This window comes from Phasianus colchicus, chromosome 20 (genome assembly GCF_987193195.1).
Source record: "Phasianus colchicus chromosome 20, bPhaCol1.hap1.1, whole genome shotgun sequence".
Classification (NCBI taxonomy): domain Eukaryota; kingdom Metazoa; phylum Chordata; class Aves; order Galliformes; family Phasianidae; genus Phasianus; species Phasianus colchicus.
In genome coordinates this window covers 10,949,242-10,973,468 of record NC_143455.1, presented here as the reverse complement: position 1 = coordinate 10,973,468, position 24,227 = coordinate 10,949,242, and the positions used below count along the sequence as shown (strand labels likewise).

The 24,227-nt window shown below is 44.5% G+C and overlaps 2 protein-coding genes across 3 annotated transcripts; both read left to right on the top strand.

Annotated features, from left to right (window-relative positions):
- The first annotated feature begins 1,580 nt into the window (after positions 1-1,580).
- Positions 1,581-7,860, top strand: SUMO2 (small ubiquitin like modifier 2). 2 transcript variants are annotated; one of them, XM_031598640.2, is made up of 4 exons: positions 1,581-1,781; positions 3,035-3,166; positions 5,162-5,233; positions 6,258-6,660. In XM_031598640.2, exons 1-4 carry the CDS (start codon positions 1,761-1,763, stop codon positions 6,285-6,287), a joined length of 255 nt encoding a protein of 84 aa, XP_031454500.1. In that variant the 5' UTR covers positions 1,581-1,760; the 3' UTR covers positions 6,288-6,660. The 2 variants fall into 2 exon arrangements, with proteins under 2 accessions (XP_031454500.1, XP_031454499.1); XM_031598639.2 differs by lacking the exon at positions 6,258-6,660 and adding an exon at positions 6,670-7,860 and having other exon boundaries at positions 1,585-1,781.
- A 5,788-nt stretch (positions 7,861-13,648) lies between these two features.
- Positions 13,649-22,670, top strand: JPT1 (Jupiter microtubule associated homolog 1). Its single transcript, XM_031598638.2, has 5 exons — positions 13,649-13,850; positions 16,301-16,443; positions 17,073-17,164; positions 18,680-18,707; positions 22,389-22,670. Exons 1-5 carry the CDS (start codon positions 13,795-13,797, stop codon positions 22,535-22,537), a joined length of 468 nt encoding a protein of 155 aa, XP_031454498.1. The 5' UTR covers positions 13,649-13,794; the 3' UTR covers positions 22,538-22,670.
- Positions 22,671-24,227: the final 1,557 nt, after the last annotated feature.

Here is a 24,227-nt window from a genome sequence, read left to right as displayed (position 1 = left end):
TGCCCAACTACTTGAGGGGGATTTCTCCAGACACAGGAGCTTCTTGCCTTCCAGTAGCTTAAATAAACACAACAGCAATACCACAAGTAATGAAACAAGCAGGATCGACTGACAGGAACAGTAATGATGGTAAATCAAGGAAAGTGACACAGGTAGGAGGGAAAAGTTCGTTTGAGTGGGTTGCAATTTAATACAGCGTTTTGGTTGCCACCTGGGGTCAGATCTTCCAGCAACTCTGATATTTTCCAGAATTGAATTACAAACTCCAGAGAAAGAGTAAAATACCGAAAAGTTCGATGCAACTGTAGCTGAGACTTATGCTTTCAGTGCACAGAAGCAGAGCGAACACTTTGCAACTTGTGGGACGCTGGCCCACCCATTTATGGGAGCTTCGCAGCTGTGCCACCATCGCTACCATCTCAGGTAGGAATGCAGCCGTGTTATTTTCCTAACTGTGGACTCGGGTAAACGTTTGGCTTCCAGCTAATAGCGGGTATTACTCTTCCATTTCCAGGCAACTGCAGTAAAACAAAACACCTCCTGAGTGTCTGCCCTCCAAAGGGAGGCACCAAAAGGCACAGAGGCAGAGCTGAACCTGCAGGGAAAACAATCCAAAGCCTTTGCTCAGTAAGGTCATTTTCTGTTCAGCTGGTATTTCACTACTTCAGTTGCTTATTCTGGACAAATCCCATCCCTCCAGAACAGTGCAGGCCTGGATTTTCTGCAGGAACGGCCCAGCCAACCCGCACCGCAGGCCTCCATGGGGGCCGCTTGGGGCCCGTTCCACACGTGCTGTGGAAAAACTGTCGACAGATGATGGTGGCAGATGTTTTGTTGGTACCACAGGGCGGAGGAGCGCCAGAGATGAAGAGCTGTGCAGTGCCTGGATGCTGCGCCATTGAGGTGAACGTGGAGGAATCGTCGTATAAAACACGCAAGAAGATACACTATTATTTTTTGAAATGCTGCTTCACATTTTCAGACGTTTGAAGAAGGTAAAAATTAAACCTTGACTGCAGTTGTTTCACCTACGACAAACGCTTCCCCTTTTGTGCTGGGAGCGCCGGCCTCGCGGGTCGGAGCCCAGCACAGCTCGCAGCCGACTCCTTCCTCGGGGACGGGCGCTGCCGGCCGCCCCGCGCCCACACTGCCCGCACCGGGCCGGCCCCAAAGCGCCCCGCGCCGCAGCTGGGGCGGCAGAGGCGACGGGAGGCGGGTGGGAAGGGGTCACGGAGGGGAGCCGGGGACCGGGCGGGGTTGCCGCCGAGGAGCTGCGAGGGGCGCCGCCCGGCCGGGAGGGGGGGGATGGGCGGCGCGGCCCGGCGGCCATTTTGAGGAGGACAATACCCGCCGCACGGCACGGCCCGCTGCGCCCGGCGGGCGGGCGGGGCGCGCGCGGGCAGCCGGCGGGGAGCGCGCACGCTCCGCCTCCCGCCGCCGCGTTATGTAACGGCCGGGGCGCGCGCGCGCTCTCCCTCCCCCCGCCCCCTCCGCCTCGCCCCCTCCCTTCCCCCCTCCCTCCGCCTGCCGGGGCCCAATGGGCGGCGGGGCCGCGCGGCGGGGGGGGCGGGGGAGAAGCCGGCGGGCGCGCGCACGCACGGGGCAAGGCGCGGCCCCGCGGCGGTGCGTGCGCGCTCTCCCCCTCCCCCCCCGCCTTCCCCTCTCCCTCTCTCTCCCTCCTCGCTCCGCCGCCGCGCTCGGTCGATCCGTCCCCCCCTTTGTGAAGCGCTCGGAGCGTCCCGGACACCGCCGACTTCGCCATGGCCGACGAGAAGCCCAAGGTGAGGCGGGCGCCTCCCCGCCCCCCTCCGCTCCCGGCTGCGGCCCTCGGGCGGCCGCGGGAGGCCGGGAGCCGCGCTGGGGCCCGGGGCCGGGCCGGGCCGCGCCGCCTTTGCGCGCCATTTTCCTGCGCGGAGCGGCGCCGGGGGCCGCGCGGCCGGGCGGGCGGAGGATCCGCGGGAAGGGCGGCGGGGGGGGACGCGGGCTCCCTGCCCGCCCTCCTCGGGGAGAGGCAGCGCTGGAGGCGGTTGCTGCCGTTGCCGTCCTCCTCCTCGCGGGGCCGGACCGGCTGCTCCCCGCGCTGCCGCCGCAGCATCCCCCGCCCCGCGCTGCTCGCGCTCCGCCCGCCCCGGGGCTCCGCGCGCCGAGGGAACCGCGCGGCGCTTCGGCTTCCGACGGGAAATGAAACCGGCGGGGCCGACCGCGGCGAGAACTCGCAGCCAGCAAACAGCGCTGCCCCGGGCTGCTTTTTTTTTTTTTTTTCCCTTTCTTTTTTTTTTAATCCTTTCTTCCTTCCCCCCCAACCCCCCCCCCCCCCTTTTTTTTTGTTTGTTTGTTTGTTTGTTTTTTGTCTTTGCTGCTTTTCCTTTCTCTGTCTCTAATCGGACTCCGAGGAATAATGGGGAGGCGGTGCGGAGCTGTCACATGGCGCCCGCGCTCCGTGCGCTGCGGGACCCCGCGAGGCGGCGGCTGTAAAACCGGCGGGGCTCCGGTGTGGAGCAGCCGCGTCAGACGGCGCTGCAGGAGCGCCTCCGGAGTGCTTTATGGAGGAGAAAGCTGCTGCTGTTCGGACTTCGTCACCTTTTCAAAATGCAGCCCTTTAAAGCGTGTTAAACTTCTTTGAGAAGTCTCTTAGCGGAGTTCAGAAAAGTTTGAGATAAAGTGTGAAATGGCCTCCTCGGTGTTTGGGATTACGGTCGCACGTGGTTTTACTCCTCTGATTGGTAACTCAGTGCTGTGTGTTACTGTGCCCTTGATAGAAATAACTTTTTTTTCTTTGCTCCTGCTGTGGTGCTGTTCGCTGCCACTTTGCACGTGAACCAGTCTCAGGAGTGACAACTCTCAGTGCTGTTAGTTTTTGTTGTTACTTATTGCCCAAGTTGCACTGCCCTTTATTTCCCACTTAACATTTCACGTTGGTAAACAGTAACAATAACTTTATTTCCTCCTTTTTAATGACCTGTTGCACTTTGATAAAATGTGAACTTCTCATTTCATAGCTTTTAAGAAAACTTTTTTTTAATTTCCTCAACAGGAAGGAGTGAAGACTGAAAACAATGACCACATTAATCTGAAGGTGGCAGGGCAAGATGGGTCTGTGGTGCAGTTTAAGATTAAGAGGCATACACCACTTAGTAAACTAATGAAAGCCTATTGTGAACGACAGGTATGGATCTTGCCTGAACACAGCAGAGGGTTTTCTTGGGGAGAGGGGATCTCCTAAGGGCTGGATGAAAACGGTGGTCTTAAACTGTGTAAATATACAGAATGATAGAAGCTTAACAGAAACTAATTGTGTGGTGAGGGTGTATTGTTCTTAGGATCTGTTCCAGAAAGGACTGAGAGTGATGACAGGAAATGGGTTAAATGAAGGTGGGTTATCTTTGTGAAATCTGGATTGTAGGTGGGGGCTGTTCTCTGTGTCTCAAAATTGTTAGAGTGCAAAGGGTGAGTTAGGAACCTGCAGAAAGAACTTAGGGAGAGTTGGGTGATAAGCATGAATTGTAACACTGTCTTAACTACTGGATTGCCCATAGAGTTCTGATTTGTTAGCTTAGTGCTTCCCTGTTAAGATGACAGAATGTTAATAAGCGTTTCAAGGTCTAAAAGTGTTTAACGTCTACCTTAGGAAGCAGCTTTTGTGCTTAATGATGAGGCTTGTTTTTTCCTGATGCCATCTAGTTGTCAATCTGAAAGTCAGACTTTGTTCATATTGCTAATTAGGCATACTCAGTATTAAAATTCTTAAGCAGTGAAATTCAGGTTTGATTTTACAGAGGTAGAAGCTGTATATAACAGAGAATTTAGCAACTTTTAGGTAACGAATTGACGTATTGTATGTCGTAGTTGAAAATGGCAGTGGCTAAGCCTTGAATTATGTGTTTAAAAGATCAAGACTATTTAAGACCACTTTCCCCCACTTAAAATAATTATTGAAATATACTCTTGGTGAGATTAATATCCACAAAGGTACAGCTTTTTAGTATTTTTTCAGCTAGCATTTATTCAGCTCAAAAGTTCTCGAGAACCTGCAGAAAAACCCAAAGGTTTCTAAATAGGCAGTGTGTATTTTAGGGAATGCAAAGTCTGAGAACACAGCTCTGCAGAAGCCGGTTGTTGTCCTGACACGTAGCCACCTCTTTTCCTAAATGAGATGATATTTTGAGTGAATGTGCAGGATCTTAGACACACTAGAAGAATGTATTCACTGTATCTATGAAGTTCTTAACAGAAGTGTTGCTCATCATAATATTCTTTATTAAGTTTTTCCTTAAAAACTTCCCAAAAGTCATCATTAAGCTAAGTTTTATTCTGTGTTACATGTGTTCTTGCATGGCTAAATTGGGGCTCCTTTTCTAACTGAGGGGTGCCAAAGCAGAGCCATGCACATGCAATGCACTGCAGTGATTTCAGAGCCCCGTTGGTTTCCTGTATCTCTAGAGAGAGGGGACACAGAAACTTCTCCATTGGTTTAAGCAGGAATGAGTAGTAATCTTTTGTGGGTTGGAACTGGCCAGCAAAATGACTAGTGTGTGTGGTAGAGATGCTGGCTCAAAATGCTCTTTAATAATTTCTGGTGTTTAGAAGATTAACTTCTTTGGAAAGTTCATTTCACCTGTATATGGAGAAACTGTTCTGTTGGTTTCTTGTTCAAGGTCAAAAAATTGCCATTTGCAATCCTATGCTACTATCCTATGCTAATAGACAGCTGTTGCTGTCCTGGGAAAATGTTTTAGGATACCTTTGCTTTTGGGAAAGAGCAAAAAAGCTGTACTTAGTGTTACTATTCAACACTTGTTATTCAAAGCGTTGTATTTACTTTTTTTTTTCCAGTGAATTATTATTATTACAAAGCATTATAAAAATCTTAGCCTTTGGAGTGACAATTGTATACTGGAAATTACTGTAACTTTCAGAGGGTGGACACTGCTGCTTCTCTTAGTAATTGGACACAGTACAATGTTTAATGCAAAACAGATTGCAAGAATTTGTAGTGAAATGCTTTAAAATCGGTGCATGAGGGGAGTATGAAAACTGCTTTATTAATCATGAATGATGGCTTTTAGTGACTGTACCACAATTCTAGTAACAAGTTAAAGAGAAAAGTAGTGAGTGGTTTCTACAAAACTTACCTCCTTTTGTGTTCCTTCTCTTTGCCCAGGGGTTGTCGATGAGGCAAATCAGATTCCGGTTCGATGGGCAGCCAATTAATGAAACAGACACACCTGCACAGGTAAATAGAAAGCAAAACTAAAGAGCTGTATTTGAAAGTTGCTGCAGGAGTTGTTGCTTACATTTTGATAGAACTACTTCAGAACTGTTGGAAATGAAATCTGAGACTCCTTGTGTGCTTTACATAGCAAGCCTGTATCATTGTAGCAATAGAGGTGAAGTACAATGTTAGTAGGTGGTGAATCTTGTAAGACTGCCAGATTATTGAGTCACAGCTCTGAAATAAGAACCAGTAAGGTAAGGATTGAGTTTTTCCTGAAGCAGTAACTTCATTTTTTTAATAAAGGTTTGCTAGGGTGTTATCAGAGACTCTGCCTGTAAACTTGCATTTTGTAACACAAAAGTCATTTTTTGTTATTTGTAATTTGAAGCTGTGTTTCAGTGGCATAAAATTAATGAATATCATGGAGTTCAGGTAGTCTATAATGTGGTTAAAGCAAAGGCCATTCCAGCACCCAGGTGGTTCACTGTCACTTAACTGTTTTTCTATTTGCTCCACGTAGCTGCATTTAAATAGAATTTTACATTTTTATATGATTTTTAGAACTACTCATTACAAAATAAGAGACTTATTTTTAGAAGGTTTATAGCAGATTCTCCAGAGAATGTGCTTCCTACAGCCACAATCTATGGAACTTTCAAACTTCAAATGCTGAGAATTGAAGCAACACAGTGCCTTTCTCTCCATCCATGTTATCCCGAAGCTGAGGATCAGTCTCTTTATACCTGCACTGAATGCCATAGACCAATTTGATTTCTTGGAGCAGAAATTGAGACTGTTTGAAAAAGTTGCTATAACTAACATGAGTTGTATTTCTAGTCTTGGTGCAGATTTTGTCAGTAGGAACAGCAGCTGCAGACCTTATGGTGGAAACAAGACTTACAGTAATGCAGTATTGCCGTTTCTCACCGGCAGATTGTTACATTGTTGACCATATATAATGTTTTATTTGTTCATAATTACTGATTGTCTGTTCTACTGCCTGCTTGGCCTAGGGGCTTTAATCATAGTATGCTTTCTTTAGTGCTGTAGCCGAAGCCATTTGCACATTTGAACAACAGCAACAAAATGGAATTGTGGCAGTGTTCTAAGGTAAATGGAGGAATTAAATAGGAGAAAGAAGATGCAGTGGCAAAGCAGACAATAAAATGAAAGTATTAGAAACATTGATCTTTTCCATAGGAATTCTACAGTGCGCCCTGAAGTTATATACAAGAATTAATTCTAGGACAAGTTACCCACTGGCATTTATTTCTGCATCATTTCTTTGCTTTTGAATCGTGGTGACGTAGGTTAAATGTACAAAGTGATGGCGATGATGGAGGGGAGTGGGGCTGGGCTGGATAAGTTGCATAAAAAATAAACATGAAGAAAGGAAATGTGAAAACAACCCAGCTTATAGTAGTTGAAAGCCTTTTTTCTCTTTTCTGCTATAGTTGGAAATGGAGGATGAAGATACAATTGATGTGTTCCAGCAACAAACAGGAGGAGTTTACTAAAAAACAAACAAACAAAAAACAAACCACAAAAAAAGAACCTGCTACTTTCCTCTCCAGAACTGTGCTCCCACAGGCAACACGTTCACAATTAGAAAAATAAGACTTGGTTCAGCCACATCCTGACTACTGCAGTATAGTTTTCTCTCTTCTCTCTCTTGATTTTTTTTTTTTTCCTATTCCTTCTATTGTACATAAAGTAACGTGTATGTGCACAGACAAAACGCATTTTTTTTTTTAAACTAAATGGCCAATGGTATGTTTTGATCAACATTTAATGGAGATGGGGTGGGAAAACAAACTGGTTCTGTGAAAATGCCCCTTTCTCCATTAGTGGCATGCTCCTTCTACTTTTATCTTTATATTCCAGTAAGTTATTTTGCTCTCCTTGTTTAAAAACAAAAACCTTACATACTTTGTTTGATTGGATAATTTCAATGTTTTTCTTTTATCATTGTAAAACCAAGGACAATTTTATAACTTTTTTGTACGTAGCTGTTACATTGTAGAGCAATCTGTCTAAGTAGGGGTAAATTACTCTTAAAAAAAAAAAAAAAATCCTAGATAGTTCTCCCTTCTAGTAAAGCGTCTTGTTGTTTAAATAAACTTCTTGTTTAAAATAACCAGTTTTCTTTTTTTTTTTTTTTCCTCCCCTGTGGAATAATAGTACTCAGAACTTGTAGCTATTTCTCTACAGCACTTTATGTTTTCCAATTCTTAGTTTTCTGTGTGGTAAGCAAATAAACATACTCCCCAGTTGCAGTGGGAAGACTGTTGGAAAATGAAAGGCTTCCCTGAGAGATCTCAGCCAGCCAACCAGCAACGGAACTGGAAATAGAAGTCTGCTTTCTCTTATTTTGATTTTTGTGTATGTTCTGCTAAGCCAAAAATGTTTGATTAGGCAAACTGCAAAATACCGGACCTACTTGCCTATAGTTTTGGGTTGGGTTCTTTTTGTCAGTCTTTCTAAGAAGCACCAATACTGTTGTTACAAAAGCGTATTTAATATTTTGTATTTGAATACCTTTTGATGTAAACGTTAAGTTATAAAGAGACATTCGTTTTGTTAAACATTCAGTTTGCCATGGTATCAAATGGGAAATGTAAAGCAAAAATAAAAAAAAAAAAGAGTTTTCTTTTTGGGTGTATTCAGCTATGATGATGAGGATTCCAAGTTTTAGTTTACCATTGCAGTGTTCCTGCCTGAAAGGGAGAAAAGGCTGTGTCTCCCTCAGCACTCTGGGAAATAGTAACAATGATGTTTTTCATTATTTTTTTTCCACAGGGCTGTGGTTCTTGAGTTTTCTTGGGGGAGATGAGAGGTTGCAATGAAACCTGTGAATGTGAAAGATTATGTAACTGTCTAGTCAGCAGACTCAGTGCATTCTCTAATGTCCTCGGAATGTTCAAGTATTTTCTGGTAGTTGCGAGTAGTTAATGCTCTTTTAGGTATTGTTAGCAGAGTTTACCTTGTGGTGATAGTTTTTGTAACAGTTAATTCAAGAAGCAATTGGTATATGCTTTGCCTGAGTCTGCTGGATCTGGACATCCTTTGATTTTATGTCAAAGTGATAGACTCATGTATTTAGTTCATGGACAATTATTTGTTCAATTTACATCATGATTTTAAGTTATTTAATGCTAAATTAATTGCATGTAAAGTAGACTATTAGAAAGATTGTGTTTGTTTTTTTGTTTGTTTGTTTTTGACTGTGTAGCTGAAGGATTTCACTTCTGTGCCATTGTTGTAACTTTTAGATAAATCTAATGCTAAGTAGATAATTTCTTATCCTGGTATGTATCTCGTAGACTTCTGTGGCACATTGCAAGGTCAAAATTGCTTTTTTGTGAATGAATGTTTTTGTAGATAGAGCTAGGAAGGCCTGGAAGAAAAAAGCAGGGTGGATATGTTTCAATGTCTTCCATAGGTTAGACACAGAATATATTCCTCTCAGACTTCGGAATCTCTGGCTTCCAACCTGGCTAGACAACTGATAGCACTGTATAGAATTATTTTGGTTTGATGTCATGCCACGACTTCTCCCAGGTGAAAGTTGTTTTTATTTTGTTTGGACTTGTTTTAGTTTCTGAAGAAAGGGTGAGGTCTCCTTAAGTACAGCTTTTTGTTTGTTTGTTTTTTAGCCCGAGTTAAGACTGTGGAGCTCAAAACTCCCTGCCATATCTTGTCTAATATCTTTCTTTCCTGAGGCAATAAAAGTCAAGTGACAGGTATGGAGCAGTACGCTTTCAAAAACAGTGTCTTAATTTCATTAATTCATACAGCGGTACTTCATCTGTCGTTAACTTAGGAGCAGGGCTCTTGTAATATAATGTTCTATTGATAAAGTGAGGCCATCTTGAAATTAATTGTGTCTAGCTATAACCAGAATTGTCCTGTACAAAAGTATAAGAAAAACTTTCTTCTGTAGCATTCAATTGCTGTGGCAGCCATGGAAATACTCTATCATAAATTGAATTTTCCTTTAGTATTTGGCATCACGCCCGTAAAAGAAATGAAGAGGCACTGATCACTTAAATTTATCAGTTCCTAACACTGTTTTGCTATCCATCTGAGATGGCTTCTGAATGGTTTCTAGAATAATTCCTTGAACAGTACAGTATGGCGTGTATGTAAGGTGATGAATGCTGAGTTTTCCCCCTTCAACTAGTTTTTTAGAATTCTTTTGTGGTCATGCAAGTACTTGCCTTCTGACAGAAATTCTTCCTTGTTAGCACTACCCCTGTGTTGCTTAGAGAATTCACCTGTGAGTTGCTGTTTGCTGGAACTTCAGTGATTTTCCTGTGACTTCATCTTTTGTAAAAAAGCTATTGCTAAGTTCAGCAATTCAGAAGTAGTATGAAGTTACAGGGGTATAAACTATCCATTTAGACCACATTATTGGGAGGTTTTGTAGATCTTTGATCTGGCTTAATTTCTGACAGATCTTGTGTTTGCTGTAGTAGCCCAAGGAACTGCCGGAAGCCCACATTTCAGAAGATAAAGGAAAATTGGCAAAGAGGTCTTGTCACGCTAGTTGACAGGTAAGTTTTTAATGTTTACTAAACAGCTGGGATCTTTCAAAAGCTCAAGCAAATTAAATTATTACTGACAATTTTCAAATTGGCTTTGAGTGGAACCCCTACTTGGTTAACATCTGAAAATTGGCACCCTAGAAGTGCAAGGCATTTCTGAAATGGCATGTGCTAAACTGTTAAGTGTGTAAGGAAATACTGTAGGTGATAACAAGACAGATTCTTATACTGGCATATGGTGATGTCAACAAAAAAAAATCCCTGAAGTCCTATTAAAATAATTGCTGCTACAAGGTAACAGTGGTATCAAAACAGATACAACATCTCTGCAAAGGTTATGGTCAAATACAGATTATTTTCTCAGGACAATATTTCTTTCCTGGTACCTTTACTTGGTTACTTCTGAATCTGACACTGCAATCCAAGTGCTGTCACTTTGTCTGCTGGATACTGATTCTATTGTGACCCTTACTGCAGTATTAATGAAAAAGTATAATGTGGCTGGCTCAAAGAAATAACGCTTTCTATGCTTTAGAGACAGTTGGAAACAGTTCAGTTTCTAAAGAATAGCAATATATTTTCAAATCTGAAAACAAACAAGCAAAATGCTTCCTTGATCTTTATCTATTAAATTGAAAATGAAAATTAAATTGGAGAATTTTTAATAGTTTAGATAGTAGCCTCCTCCTTGTATGCTTTTTATCAGCTTATGTAATACACATTTTTCTGTGTTATAAAAAAAAAATGTCTAAAAACATGTAACTAACTTGAATTATTTTTAATTGTAGTACAACTGTGACCTAATATACTTCAGTCTGTGGATTACTGATGTTTGTTCTGGCCGTTAGCTTGTTGCCAAACTGTGTTCTGTTAGTACAGCATTTTTCCTTGGTAGTGAAGATATGGCGTGATAGACTGGAGTTTGTTCCCTGTTCTTAGTTTTGATTGGCCTTCAAGACAATTAATTTCAGAAATTTCCCATTTTCTTCACTTGTGGCATGGGATTAATGCTTTACTCTAACATGAAGATGCTGGGAGATCCAGCTGGTATTTATGAGGTTTGAGTCCCTTTGAGATGTTTCCTTAGCGCTGAGGAATTACAGCTTATGCAGGAGGTGCAAAGCAAGACTAGTGATGCTACTGAAGAAAAGGCTCACTGTCAGCAGAGGTCCTTGGAGGAATGTGAGTTGGTGAGGTGCTGTAAAAAGACAGCACAAGTGTGAGTTGGCCAGGAGCCGCAGAGTGGGAATGGATACTGCAGATGAATCTGGTATAGGGGAGATTTTAAGACCTAGGGTAAGACGAAGTACTTTGGATGCTCAAACTACTGAATTGTTGCTCCTTAGGAAAGTAATATTCTCCAAGTGGACGCAAGGAAAAGATACACCTTTTATGATGGACTTCTGTGCTGGTTTTAGTGGACTGGAAGGGGCAATCTAAGCTGCAGATGTCATTAAAGCAGATCTGATCCTTGCAAGAGCTCTTGCAGGATCACCTGATTAAGAAAATTCCACAAACATTTAAAATTTAAACAAACTCAGATAAATAAAAATTGAATGAAAGAAGCACTTTAAGAAATCTGTCAATATACTGACATCTTGTTTCAGTTTTTCACCGAGTAACCGTGCTTTGGAGTGTACTGCCAGACTTACAGTGCTGGGTTCTCAGGCAAGAAAGCAGCAAGAATTGGCTACTCTGCTTTTTAAGTTGTTTGGAACTACATATGTGCAGCTTTGTCTGAAGTCTGGACATAGTTATTCAAGCCTCCTTCCCAAAATGCAGCTTGTTTTTATGATTTTTGCTCTAGCGAGGCACCAAAGCAACTTTAGTTAAACTCTTGAAAAATACAGCATCTGCTTAGAAGGATAAACTTGAACCTGTGTGATACCTGCCTTCCATGCACAGACACTGTGCATCATTTCAGATGCAAGTCTTGGACTGCTCAATCCATCTGGAGCAGAAATGGTTAGCTGAAATTTAGTTTGAGTTGTGAGTGAATGGATGGGAGAAGACAAGTCAAAACCTCTTTTTGGTACTATGTGCTTGGGGGTGGGGGGAATGTCTTTTGTGACTGTCATAAATAGCTGAGACTGGCATGAAAACCCCTTGGTCTTGGAAGGATCATCAAGCTGAGGCTTTTCAAAAACCAGCAGTCTCTCTCCTTGCCTAGCCTTGATGTACATTTTCTGGAGTCTCGTTCAGACTTCCAGATGTTCCAGATGTTTTTTACATTCATTGCAGGATGAGTTTCAGCAACTGATGGAATTGTTTGGTTTCTCAGGTTTTAAAACAGCTGCTGAGAATTGCTGGTCAGATCTCACAATCCTGGAGACGAGCATAAGTCCACTTTCTGTGGCAATCTTCTTAACCGCCTTGATCTTGTTATAAGTAAACAGTTGGCAAAGTAGCTTTTATTTAAAGACTAACCTGCATTCAGGGCTATCTGAGCATCTCAGAGATCAGTGGAGTCACTTGGAAATACTGAATCTTAAAGCTGTATTTTGAAACTAGCTTTGTCAGAGTAAATGGGTTTCTCTACATTTAAAATAAATAAGATTATTAATAATAAAATCTGTATTTCTAAGGGCCATAGGAGTGTTCAGACTTAAAATTCAGATCCTGTAGGTTTGGATAAAAGGCTTTTCAGTGACAAAATATTTCTGAAAGTTCCCAAGGGAGCAGATGCTTCGTGTAGCTTAAAACTTGCCTTTAATGTAACTTTGGGAAGACGTGATGGGACAGAGAATTCCCTGGGGATTTCAATAGTGATGGTTTTTGTTTTGTTTTATAGATCTTAGCTTAAAGAAGTACAATCACATGGTCCTGTTTTTGTAGCTGTGGCACTTCAACTCCTTCCTGAGTAGGCTGATTAAGGCCGATTATTCAGACAGTTGATTTCATTTTATACGTGGAGTGAAGCAACACAACCAGAAGTTGCAGTTTCCTGACCAAAATGAATATTTTTAAGGTGTTTTTTTTTTTTTTTTTTTTTTTTTTTTTTAAGTGTTTGGAGGGTATTAAAGGCTGTTGTTAGTGCAGACGGGGGCGATGTCCGGGGCAGACGCGGGTGTTCTTTCCCTCTTCTTTTAGCACGTAAATGTAAGAACTAATCAAAGGCACGTTTCATGGGGTCCGGCGCGTTGCTTTCGGAGCAGAGCCGTCGGGAGGCTCCGCGCCGGACTGAGGCGCCGTTGGCGCGGTGCGCGGGCAGCCTGCAGGCGAGGCTACCGCTCCCCCAGCGGACGGCGTTCTGCGCCGCGCCAGCCCGCCCTGTGCAGCCGGCTTCCAACGTCTACGGCGGCTGCGGCCTCGCTGCACGCCTCGGCACCGCGATGGCCGCTGCGGCTGTCGTTCACACGTAGCTCGGCGCGCTGCGAGGGAGCTCCGTGGCTGCTGCAGGCCGGGTTCCCTCGCGGCGTGGGCACGGGCGTAGGGACCCCTGCGCAGGGATGGCCGAACGGGTGCCGGGGTGGGCGCGCGCGGCCTCGCAGCGCCTGAGGTGAGGGGGCGGCAGTGCGGCTGCGCCTCCCGCCCCGCCGCCGCTCGCAGCCGGCGGCCCGCAGCCGCTCCGAGGGCAGCGGCGCGGTGACTTTTGTCTCGCCTTGTGTGCGGCGAAGCCAATCCCGGTGCACCTTAAGTGAGCGGCGCGTCCTGCCGCCAATCGCGAACGAAAGCCTCCGTCACGCAGGTGCAGTCCGTTGCTGTGGAGCAGACGTATTGCTCAACCAATGAGATTTAGAGGACGAGGCAGGACGCCTCCGAATAGACCGCGAGGCGGGCCGAAGGGTAGAGTGGCAAGGCGCTGTCCAATAGAAACTCGGCGTCGTGTTTGAACCATCCACTGAGAGGACAGCTGGGGGGGCGGGCCTTACGCGCTTTATAAAACGTGCGACAGCGGCGGGCGGCGGCTGCAGTTGTCACCGGCAGCGGTGAGGGCTGGGCGAGGGGGGGAGGGAGCTCCGTTCCCAGGACCGTCGCTCCCCACCACCGCCTTAACGGAGCCCTTCCCCCGTCTTCTCCATCCTTGCCGCAATGACCACCACAACCATCTTCTCGGGCATGGACCCCAGCGGCAGGAACAGCTCCAGGTCCGGCGGGGAAGAAGGGGCTCCGCGGCCCTCGGGATCGTTAGGGCGGCGCGTGGCGGGGCTGCGGCTCCCCGTCAGCTCGGGCTCTGCAGGCGGCGGGAGGGAGCAGCGGATGGGCCCCGGGGCGATGCCGGCCGGGGAGGCACGAGCAGCGGCGGGGTCGGGGCTGGCTGGGAACGCGCTGGGCCGGGCGGGAGGCGGGGGCGGGCCGCGCCCAGCGAGGGCACAGCCGGCCGTTTCGGGGCTCGGCAGGGCGGGGACGGGACCGAGCCGCGCGATGGCTGCGGGTGGGGGGCGAGCCGCGGGGGTGGGAGCTCGCCGGACCCACCCCGGGCTGCCGCCCGCCGCAGCCGCTTCCTAACAAAGAAGGCAGGCGAATCCTTCGGCCCGGCGCAGCCATGCAGCCGGAGCGCCTCGGGGCTCACCGCTCCGCTCCCTGCCCTCCGCGCCCGCCGTCGTCCCCCCTGCCCGCGCCGCGCCGAGCACCCCGGCGTTTGGGTGGGGCCGAGGCGGCTCTATTGTCTGCTCCGCCGCCCTCCTCGCCCCCCGCCCTACCTGCGCACCGCGCTCTTTCTCCCCTCGGACTCCTCGCAGGTGACCGCCGCCCGCCCCGCGGTGCCCTCGCCGCTGTCCGGCGGTGTCCGTTTTGTTAAGCTCATTGTGTACGACCGCTTTAACGGGCTTACACCCGGCTCGCAGCGAGCATGCCCGGGGGGAGGGGGAGGGAGTGGGGGTGACGCCTTTCCTCGGCTCCGCACCCCGGGCCTTGAGGCATCAGGGAGCCGGGGCTCGCGCGGAGCGGCTCTTGGCGGAACAAAGGAAGTTCGGCGGCGTGCCTGCGAGGCACGCGGGGAGCGGTCCGCGGTCGGCGCCGCGCTTTGGCGGCCGCCTTCTCAGAACGGCTTTGGCTCGGCGGAACAGATGCTTCCTAACCGACAAAAAACACTTGAGAAGCCCTTCCTCAATATGGGTGGATTCTCAGTGCGCAGCGCGGGGTTGTCAGGTGCGATGTTAAGAATAGCCCTTTGCTGAGGCACGCTGAAATACCTCAGGATTGGGAGAAGCTTCTAATGAAATCCATCAGCCTTTATCTAGGTTTGGCAGAAATGATTGTTCGACGGTTTAAGTAATTGCTCTTTTGCTTCAGTTACTTTTTCTGTTAATTTCATTAAGTCTTTGGAAACTGTTACGCTGTTAAGAGCAGTGGTTTCACTGCTGTAGTAAAAGAAAGATGATGTAATGGTAAGTGCAACAGATGTGGTTTAAAAAAACACAGGCATCTCTTCTGTATAAGGAAAAAAAATGGCACTGGCAATTCAAGACCGTTGTATCATCTCCATTCAGAAAGGAGAAGCAGCAAATTGTAGGAGTGTTCTTGGATTTCTTAAAACACATGACCCGATCGGCTGGGATCTTCCCACTGATTATGTATTTGGAGATGGATTTTGTAATTAAAATCAGGTTAGCAACAATAAATACCCATTTCAAACATTTTCGTTATTTTCTTACTACGGTCTTGAGGTCCCTAGACTGGGAAAGTGTTTTTGTGTTGCATCTCCAGTGCAGTAGGCACCAAGCCTCAAAAAATCCAAGCGCTATTCGTGGTGATGCTGGCGCTGCAAGTTCTGATGTCGTCTTTGTGTGGAATTCACAGCTTTGGTGTATTCACCATAGAAAACAACACAGAGCTTTTACGTTCTGACTTTTTGTAGTTCTAATGTTTTATAAAACTATTAGAAGAGGGAACATGTCCCTTCCTTACCTACATGTGGGCTTCATTTCGGAGCACTGGGTGCATTGGAAGCACCATTCTGTTGGTGTACTGAAATGTCTTTAACATCAGCCCAGTAGCCTGCCTCAAAATAATTTTTCTGATTGAACAAATCTAGACAGAGGCTGCAGTCCAGTCGTCAGTGTTGCAAGCAGCACTATGGCTCATTCCAAGTTCTACTCTTTGTCGTACCACCAATGTGAAGATTAATTGCCTTCACAGACTTCTCTAAAAAGAAGCTCACAACTGTTGAAGATGTGTACCTGGATTCTGATGTGCCTCATAATATTTTTTTATTTTTAACGGGGACAGGCTGAAGACTGACATCAGCTTTTGTTGATGCCAAGTGAAGAAAGGGTGCAAGCAGAGTACAGGAATGTTTTAGTTTTGATAAGTGACACCAAAGAGAAGAGCAGTGGAGATAGAATGCCTGGATTGAATGCTGGGAAATCATTTAGTTTTATAGTTTGAGTTATGCACTCAAGACGTAACAGTGAGCATCAGTTATTAAATGCCTGTGCATAATACAGACACCTCATGTCGTTTACATTTGGCAGTACTCAGCCCGTGCAGCTACCTGCTACAAGAGCCAGCAGTGATCTCTTAGCATATTGGGCTTCCTTTGTATGTTGGGGGTGCTGCTTAGTAATGCAGGCTGTAAGGCTGAATCTCTCTGCAGAGTGCTGCGTCCTCCTGGTGGTGGTTCCAACTTTTCCTTGGGTTTTGATGAACCAAAAGAACAGCCCATGCGAAAGAACAAAATGGCATCCAGCATCTTTGGAACTCCTGAAGAAAATCCTCCTTCCTGGGCTAAATCGTCGGGTAAGAATGCTGCTTTCTTTGCAGGTTTGCTGACGTGCATTAATCCATTTTTGGGATTGGCCTGAAGCTGCTGGTGGCTGTGGTTGGAAACCCAAGTTCGCTTCTTGTTTGTAGATCAGGGCTAGAAATGAGCATTACTGATGTGGATTTATTATTATTTCTTTAATATGTAAACCTTGGACCTAGATGTTGTTGCAAGCAGGTAGCTAAGAGAGAGTGTGTTTTTGGATGCAATTTCTCCAGATTAATTATGTTAGAGTATGGCAAACTTGTGACTTAGTATGTGGGATAGTACTGATTGTTCTTGATTAATCAGAGGAAGCTTTGCTTTGTGTTGTACCTGCAGCTGGGATTAAATTTCCATTTCTGTAGATCATTTCCTAAATAGATGGCCCTGGGACCCTGCTTTCCATCTAAGTGATGCCCTCAGCTGCACAAAATGCACTTGTAATTTGTGAGTCGTTATGTAAAGAACCAGGACAAACTTTGAATGGTAAAGCTTTAATTCAAAAAAGAGGTAGGGGGAGAAGGAAAAAAAAAACAACAAAAAAACATGCCAAATCATTTTTTCATCTACTTTCCCAGTAAATTTATCTTGCAACCTAATTAGAATCGATCTCTGCTTCTAGGGACAAAACCAGGTGAAATCAGAGAAGACACTGAACCATCTGGACCACAGAGAAATTCAACTGATGCTAACTGTGGAGATGTAGATCCAAAGGTCAGTATGCTTCCTGTAAAGAGCATGGTAATGGGCTACATCACTCTCTGTGGCTGCTTTGTCAGTGACATGCACAGTTGAAAGCACTGTAGCGTTTGAAACCTTGTTCTTAAATCTGTTCTTACTGTGCAGGTTCTCTTTTCCACGTGATAGTCTTCTTGCATGTTGTGGAAGGGTTGGATTTTTCTAAAATGAGTACTTTCTAGAGCTCTTAACTTTTCTTTCTTCCTGATGGGACAGCAGTGAAGTGATGTGAGGTCTTGCTTCAGCCTTAAGCACGTAGTTGTTTTTTAATGCAAAGGTTAGCTACAGTGAACTCTGGATTTATTGACTTATGTAGGATTTGGTCTCATAGCCCAACACTGTGCTTCTCAGTGGCAGGGATGCTTGTTAAATTTCTGTTGCTGTCTTTAGTAACGCCATCAGATGTATTTCTTTCCATGTAAGCAGTTTACTTGATAGCGATATGGAGCATGATTTGTAGTGTTACCCTGGCTTTTGCATTATGTACAGTTAATGGGGAAAACAGTATGAGAAGAAGTCATTTCACTGAACGTAGGAAAAAAGAAAGGGAAGCCAAGAATGGCTCGCACTCACATAAATAAGTTCTATAGGTGGAAAAGAAATGTCTCAAGTTTTAGGTTTTCGGAAAAGAACTAGGTAGGTAAATTTTTGGCAGGTATCTTTTCCCTCATGAGTTGTAAATGACAAGTTTTATTTTGGTAGCAGGCATCAATCATCAGTTTAACCCATTTCTGTTATTAGTAGTGTATTTGAGCCTCAGAATTGTTTGTTAGATGAAATGTCTTGTTCCTATTTAGCAAATGTGAGATAAGTAAATTTGTAACTGCTGCCACAGAAAACAAAAATAAATGATCTAGTCTTAATTCTATTTTCTGCTTTATTTAAGTACTGTCTTACGGTTCTCAGCTTCGCAATCATGATTCTCTTAATACAAAATATTTTAATATTGTGCAATGATTAAAACTACAGACAGAAGCTAGAGCTAACGTCCTAGGGGGATTTCTGTGTACTAATACCCTGACAACTGCAAGTTCATTTTGTAATTATCAACTTTCATAGATTGAATGTTGCTAAAACCTTATTCTATTGTGGAACCCTGGCTGCTGCTAGGGGACTTGCTGCATCTTTGTGTCAGGTTCCATTCTGAACAGGTTGATTATGAAGAGAATGTTTAGCTGTTTGTGTAATGAAGGTGATTTTAGCATTGTCAGAAAGTAAAAATGGTCACTGCAGGAATTGGTGCTTACAAATCCATCATTTTAAATCTGTTGAAACATGCATGTAGAACCATCTGCTCTACTCTGGTATCTGCCTGTAAGAGTGTGGTGTCAGTCCAGAAGTGCTTCAGTGGTTCTGGCAGAACGTTGCTTGGCAGAGCAGTGTGTCCAGCCATGATGGCTTGATCTGTCACAGTGTAAGAGCCCTCTCAATGGAAGCAAGGTAAACTTACATTTTGAACTATAAGTTATAATGTGTTCCTCTCTTTTCTAGGGAGGAGATGGCGGTGGTGAAATATTCGGTGAGTAACTCCTTCAGGTTTGTAGTAAAAACATTTTCCACTTTCTCAAAATAGAAGAAGATGGGAGAAAAAAAAATTTCAAGAGAGCTTGGTTTGCCTCTTGAACCCATCAGATCAGTAAAATGACCTAAGTGCTTCATCAGAAATTGCTAGTGGTGATATGGAATGTAATAGCAGAATGCCTCTGTTAGTCATCAGGTTAAAAATGAGAGCAGTCCTGTTCGTTTATTTTGCCAGCAGCAGCAACTGGTATCAAGATCTAAATTTGTGAAGGCAAGGTGGATACCATTTTGCAAAGACTTATGTGATTGATAGACTATTCTACATTGTAGTAGCTTGTAATTAAACAGTATAGCCAACTCCAGAGATTTCAGGTTCAGCTTTTACCTCTGTCTTGTTGTCTTCCCACATAGCAAACACTCAATTCACAGAAATATTCAAGAACAGCTATTGCATCTGAAGGCATCCGCATTTATTAGATTTAAAGTTCCTGCTGCTTTTTAAATGCTGATTTTTTTTTTGTAAGGAAGTAAGTAATCATAATGCAGATTTAGTGTAAACAGAGGCACTTCACATAAGAGCGTGTATGTTTATCTTGAGGGCTTTTTATGTAGCTCTGAGGCTGGAAATCTCTCCTTAGCAAGATTTACCTTGAGAATAGCTGACTTCCTGATGTGAGGAATGTGTCTGTTTACCAAGTACTTCTAAGTGTTACCTCTAACACCTTAGAGTTGTGGAAGATCTCTAAAGATCTCCATATCCGGAACAGACTTCTGTTGGGAGGGTGAAAAGTTTTACAGAGTGCCTGTTAACTCCTCTGAGTGTTGTATTTCTGGCCAAAATGCTCTTTGGAGCATCTTGCTCCTCTAGCAGACTGTGAGACAGTGTGCTGCTTCTAGTAGAACTATGCAGGCTTGTTCAGTATTTCCTTCTCAAGACTGTCTGATCCTTAATTGGCATCCTAGTGTGTGCGCTTAGAGTTCATGCCTCAGACAGGGAAATGTGGTTTTGATACTTTTTTTGAGTCTGCAGGCTCTGCTCTTCTCCTGGTACTTGATAAGAGCAGCTCTCTGTGGTGTCGGGAGGAGTGGTGAGACGAGAGAGATGAGATTGGAGGCAGAACAAATAGGACTACGTGGGTTAGCAACAGCTGTCTGAAACAGAGTGAAAAAATGATATGCTGACTCTTAGAAGTTGCCATTCTCACAGGTCTAGTATTTGTGGGCCTTTGGTTTGTTTGCAGAAGGTGACGGGAAAATGTTCTTAGCAAGTACTGAGTAAGTGTATGCTGGAAAGGGGTTTTCCAAATAAGTAAAGTAACAAGTTAGTGTTCCTGACTGAAGTCTACTGCTGTTGCAGCTGTGGCAAAAATTAAATTTTTGGAGACAGTCCTGGCAAAATAAAAATGTCAGGCACATGTTTGGCTATTAAACTTCTGCTGATGGTTCTTCGAAAGGAGTAGAAAGCTAGTGCTCACTGGAAGTGATGTATGTGACAAGTACCTGAGAATCTTGATGTGCTGTTAAATTAATCTTGTCCTTGTGGGCTTTGGGTATTTTACCTTAATGTGGAGTACAGAGTCCTGTTGAGCTAACCATGTCACTTCATCACTTCATACTCCTGCTGTGCGAGACAGCAGACATGAGCTGGTGAGTGTCCCACTTGTCGTGCATGTGATTTTTGCACTTGACGTTGTATGGCTTTCTCCTGGGTTTTAAAGGGAATGAATATGCTTCCAAATAAAAGCCATTTGCTTACAAATTCACAGCATACCTGTAGTTTTAATAAGCTCCCATCATTAAAAGATGTTTCCTCTTTCAGTTTTGGAAATGATTTTCTGTATGTAACTGATCATAAAAACTTAAGGTAGGTGTCAAGAGGGATATGTACTTCCTATTAGTCATGTCTGTCTAGGAGAAGAGAACTTGTGCCTTTTGCAGAAATGTTTTTGCTTCTTGTTTGAAAGTTGTAGTTCTTTTTGTACATCAAAGGTTCCAGTAGTTTGCAGTGTACCTGACAGCAAACTAACTCAGAGATTATGTCCTTTCTGATAATAAAAGAACTTCAGCATTTGACCTGATCTTGTTGGCTTTTACCACTTTAGCTATTAGGTTAGCAGACTATGCTGTATCTTGATCACGTGAGAAGTGCCAGTGTCTGTATCGGATGGCTGAAGGAGTCTCTAATAAGCTGTAGAAACTTTCCAGAAGTCTCCTGTGATAGGAGGTTTTTTTAAATTCAGTTAGCACTGTGTACTTGATTAATGGGACTAACTAAAGAGAATTAGATAGCACTTAATTGAAGGTCACAAGTGACTGTCATTACATGAAGGTGAAGTCTGGTATTCAGTAGAAAGTTTATCATCATGAGTACTTCACAGTACTCCCGCAGTCTGCTGGAAGCACAGACTGCTGTGAATGAAGCACTGGGGGCTGTGTGAATGGTGGCCATTGGCTGCTGCTGTTCCCATCTTGCTGAGTAAGCAGGCAGCATACATGAGCTGCAGAGGCTTTGAGCTTAAAGCTTTGTATTTAACTGCTTTGTTCACATGTGCCTGTGGGTTAGTGAAGGCAGCAGAGAATCTTAGGTTGCATGAGCTGCCAGAGTTCTTAGAGGTTATTATAAGCATGGATATGCAGATGGTCACAAGTGCGTTTTTAGTGTTTCTGATAAAATCTTGCATCAAAGGTTTTTTAAAAAGCAATGCTAAGTTGCCACAGCATTGTGAAAAACATCTCCTGTGATAAGAAGCTAGATAAAAAACAGGAGGTGAAAGGCAGGATTTAGTAATTGCTGTTCGGGCAGTGGGAAATGGTGCTGGGATTAGTTTTATTGGGTGCCTTCATCCATGACCTGGAAGAGGTAATGAACAGTTAAGTCTTCAATTTTGCTGGTGATGGCTAAGTTTTCTCAAGTGGTCAAATGTGCTGATGGTGAGAAAATCTCACTGTGTTTAGGTCTTTGGCTCATAACTAGTTCTGTTAATCTGTAAAAATGTGAGATGCTAATGATCTCATGGTCGTCATTAACTGTCAATGAAATAGATACATAAATTATTTGGTAGAGTATCTAAAGTGCTTCCTGTGAATAATTCCTTCTGTGTCCTGTCTTCACTTGTGGTTGTTGAGAACTACTTAAAATAGATGAAACTGGCATGTGCTTTCTAGGGAATGTAAATTTGAGCCTGCCCATATATGGATTTGCATTCCCTAGTCTGTTCTATGTTAAATCTCAGAAGTGTCAGATATTCTCTCCTCTAACAAAATTAGGAACGTGGTGTGAATCTGAACTTGTAAGTACTGATGCTTCTGTGACTCCATTTCCAGCACTTGCTCAGATTTGAGTTAAAATTATTAGGGTGGTCACACACTATGTACAAGACTTGCTTGTAGCTGCTTGTCAGTTAAAAAATAAAAAAAGAAATTGAAAAGAATCACTGGGATCCCCTAATAGCAGCTAAGAGAATGCAACTCTTAAATGCCTGAAACTCAACTGAAGGCATCAGAGTTCTGAAAAATATTTCAGGCAGCTGGAAGTCTGTCTTGCCAACAGATGACAGCAGCTGTGTGTGACTGTAAGCCTGGAGAAAACTCACAGGAGCTGTCTTCTGCCTAAGCCAGAGAAACCCTCTGGCTTTTATCATCCACATCAAACACCTTAAAAAAGCTTCTTTTTTTCTAGAAAACACTGAGGCTGATGTAGAGGCTGCCCCAGGTCAGAGTGAAGAAAAATCCCTGCCTGCTGCACCTGTTCCTAGCCCAGTAGCACCAGCACCTGCACCATCCAGGAGAAATCCACCCGGTGGCAAGTCCAGCCTAGTCCTCGGTTAAACCTTTCCTTTCCTGACTTGAACTTGTGTCTGTTTCTTGCCCACTCCCCCACCCCCCATGCTTGTGAACTGCACAACTTGAGCCTGACTGTACATCTCAAATTTCTTTCAATTAAAAAGAAGCACTTTATGTACTCCATCTTTTTTTTTTTTTTTTTTTTTTTAAATTTTCAGATCAAGGTTGTTTTTCACTTTTGTCCTGTGTTTTTCCCCTAGATCTGCTGGAAGTTACATGAGTGTTTTCTAGTGATAGACTTGAGGGAAAGCTTTATTAAGTATAGTAATGTAATTCAAAGGAAAGTAGATAGGTTCTAAGTGTGCTTTAGAGGGTTTTTGTACTGAGATTTTTAGAACCCCTTAGCTGTACAAGGGTCTAGAGTCCTGGTTAAAGCGGCCAGCAAATGATCAACAAGAGCGGTCCCTTCTTCCACCTGTGAACTTCGGGGATCTAAAGGAATTCATTGTCTGCGTAGGGTGAATGCCTTGAGCCCTGCTGTGCCATTTAAAGTGGTTAGTGTACACCATGCTGCCTTTAAAAAAAAACATTGGTACTGGACTAGTGTAAAGCAGGGTTATGTGCCAAATGGAGGGCTGATGACCAGAGTCACCTGGCCTGAGGCTAGGAGGGGATTTGTTTGGACTTTATTCAGTAAAGGTGGAGTGGATTGTAGAAACAAATAAAAAATTACAGGGCTTTTTTTTTTTTTTATATACAACTGACTCAATGCTGTGCATGATCATGCTGGTGCTTGACCATGAGGTGAAAATCTCATTCTTTAAAGTGTGTGTTGTAATTTCACGAAGCTGGACTGTTGCTTAAAGTAAATAATATAGAAATTTTGAAGCAATGTTTCTTGCGTGGATTTTATTTTGTGAGTTGGTTCTGCATAGTTCTCAGTTGTCTTGCCCTAATCTGAACGGGGCTGGGATGGAGCAGAAGAGGAGAGTGCATACACCTGATTGGGGGGTACCATCACATGCTGTCTCCACGTGAAAAGTGTCAAACATCAATTTTCTCTTCTCAGAAGTGTGTAATGCGGCTTGATACATGCAATCTGTTTTACCAGAATAGAGGAAATGAAAGTTTCTCCTCTCAAAACCAAATTGGATTCCATGGCAGAACTGCTAAGTCAGGGCCTGAACTGACAGAGGTGACTGAACGCCTGGTGTGAAGGCAGGGCCAGCCGGGAGCTCAGGTGCGTGCAGCACAGCTGCTGTGCATCTGCCAGCCTGCCTTCTCACTCCTGAAGAGCTCTGAAATTGCCCCAATTTCCTGGTGAGGTGTGGAGAAGCCCCTCCCTCAGTGCTGACTGTCAAACTGGATTTGCTCTAATGGCCTTTCTTCACACAGCAGGTAGGGAACGTGGTCTGGGTGCATGAAACTAGGTCTACCCGTTTCCTGGCCTCGGAGAGGGAAAGTAAGTAGTGAAGTTGTATTTCCTTTGCAAGCCCCATGAGCAGCAGATGTGGTTACATCTTCACTTACTGAGTTTGGGCACGCCAGGCTGTCTGCTAAAAAGGTGCCCAGTGTGCACGGAGGAGCTGCTCGCTCACGGCGGAGCCGTCACACCCCAGTTGGCTTTTGTGTTTTTAAGCTCAGTATGGCATAGTTCAAGCTGAGGTGAAGGGGGAGGAAGCAAAACTCTCAAACTCACAGGCACGCAGTGTTGTCTTTCAGGAAGCACTGTGGT

Coding starts and splice junctions, on each gene's coding strand:
- SUMO2 (XM_031598639.2), top strand. CDS start 1,761: ATGGCCGACGAGAAGCCCAAG. Junction 1,782..3,034: donor TGGCCGACGAGAAGCCCAAG/GTGAGGCGGGCG, acceptor TTTCCTCAACAG/GAAGGAGTGAAGACTGAAAA. Junction 3,167..5,161: donor AAGCCTATTGTGAACGACAG/GTATGGATCTTG, acceptor CTCTTTGCCCAG/GGGTTGTCGATGAGGCAAAT.
- JPT1 (XM_031598638.2), top strand. CDS start 13,795: ATGACCACCACAACCATCTTCTCGGGCATGGACCCCAGCGGCAGGAAC. Junction 16,444..17,072: donor TTCCTGGGCTAAATCGTCGG/GTAAGAATGCTG, acceptor CTCTGCTTCTAG/GGACAAAACCAGGTGAAATC. Junction 17,165..18,679: donor GTGGAGATGTAGATCCAAAG/GTCAGTATGCTT, acceptor TCTCTTTTCTAG/GGAGGAGATGGCGGTGGTGA.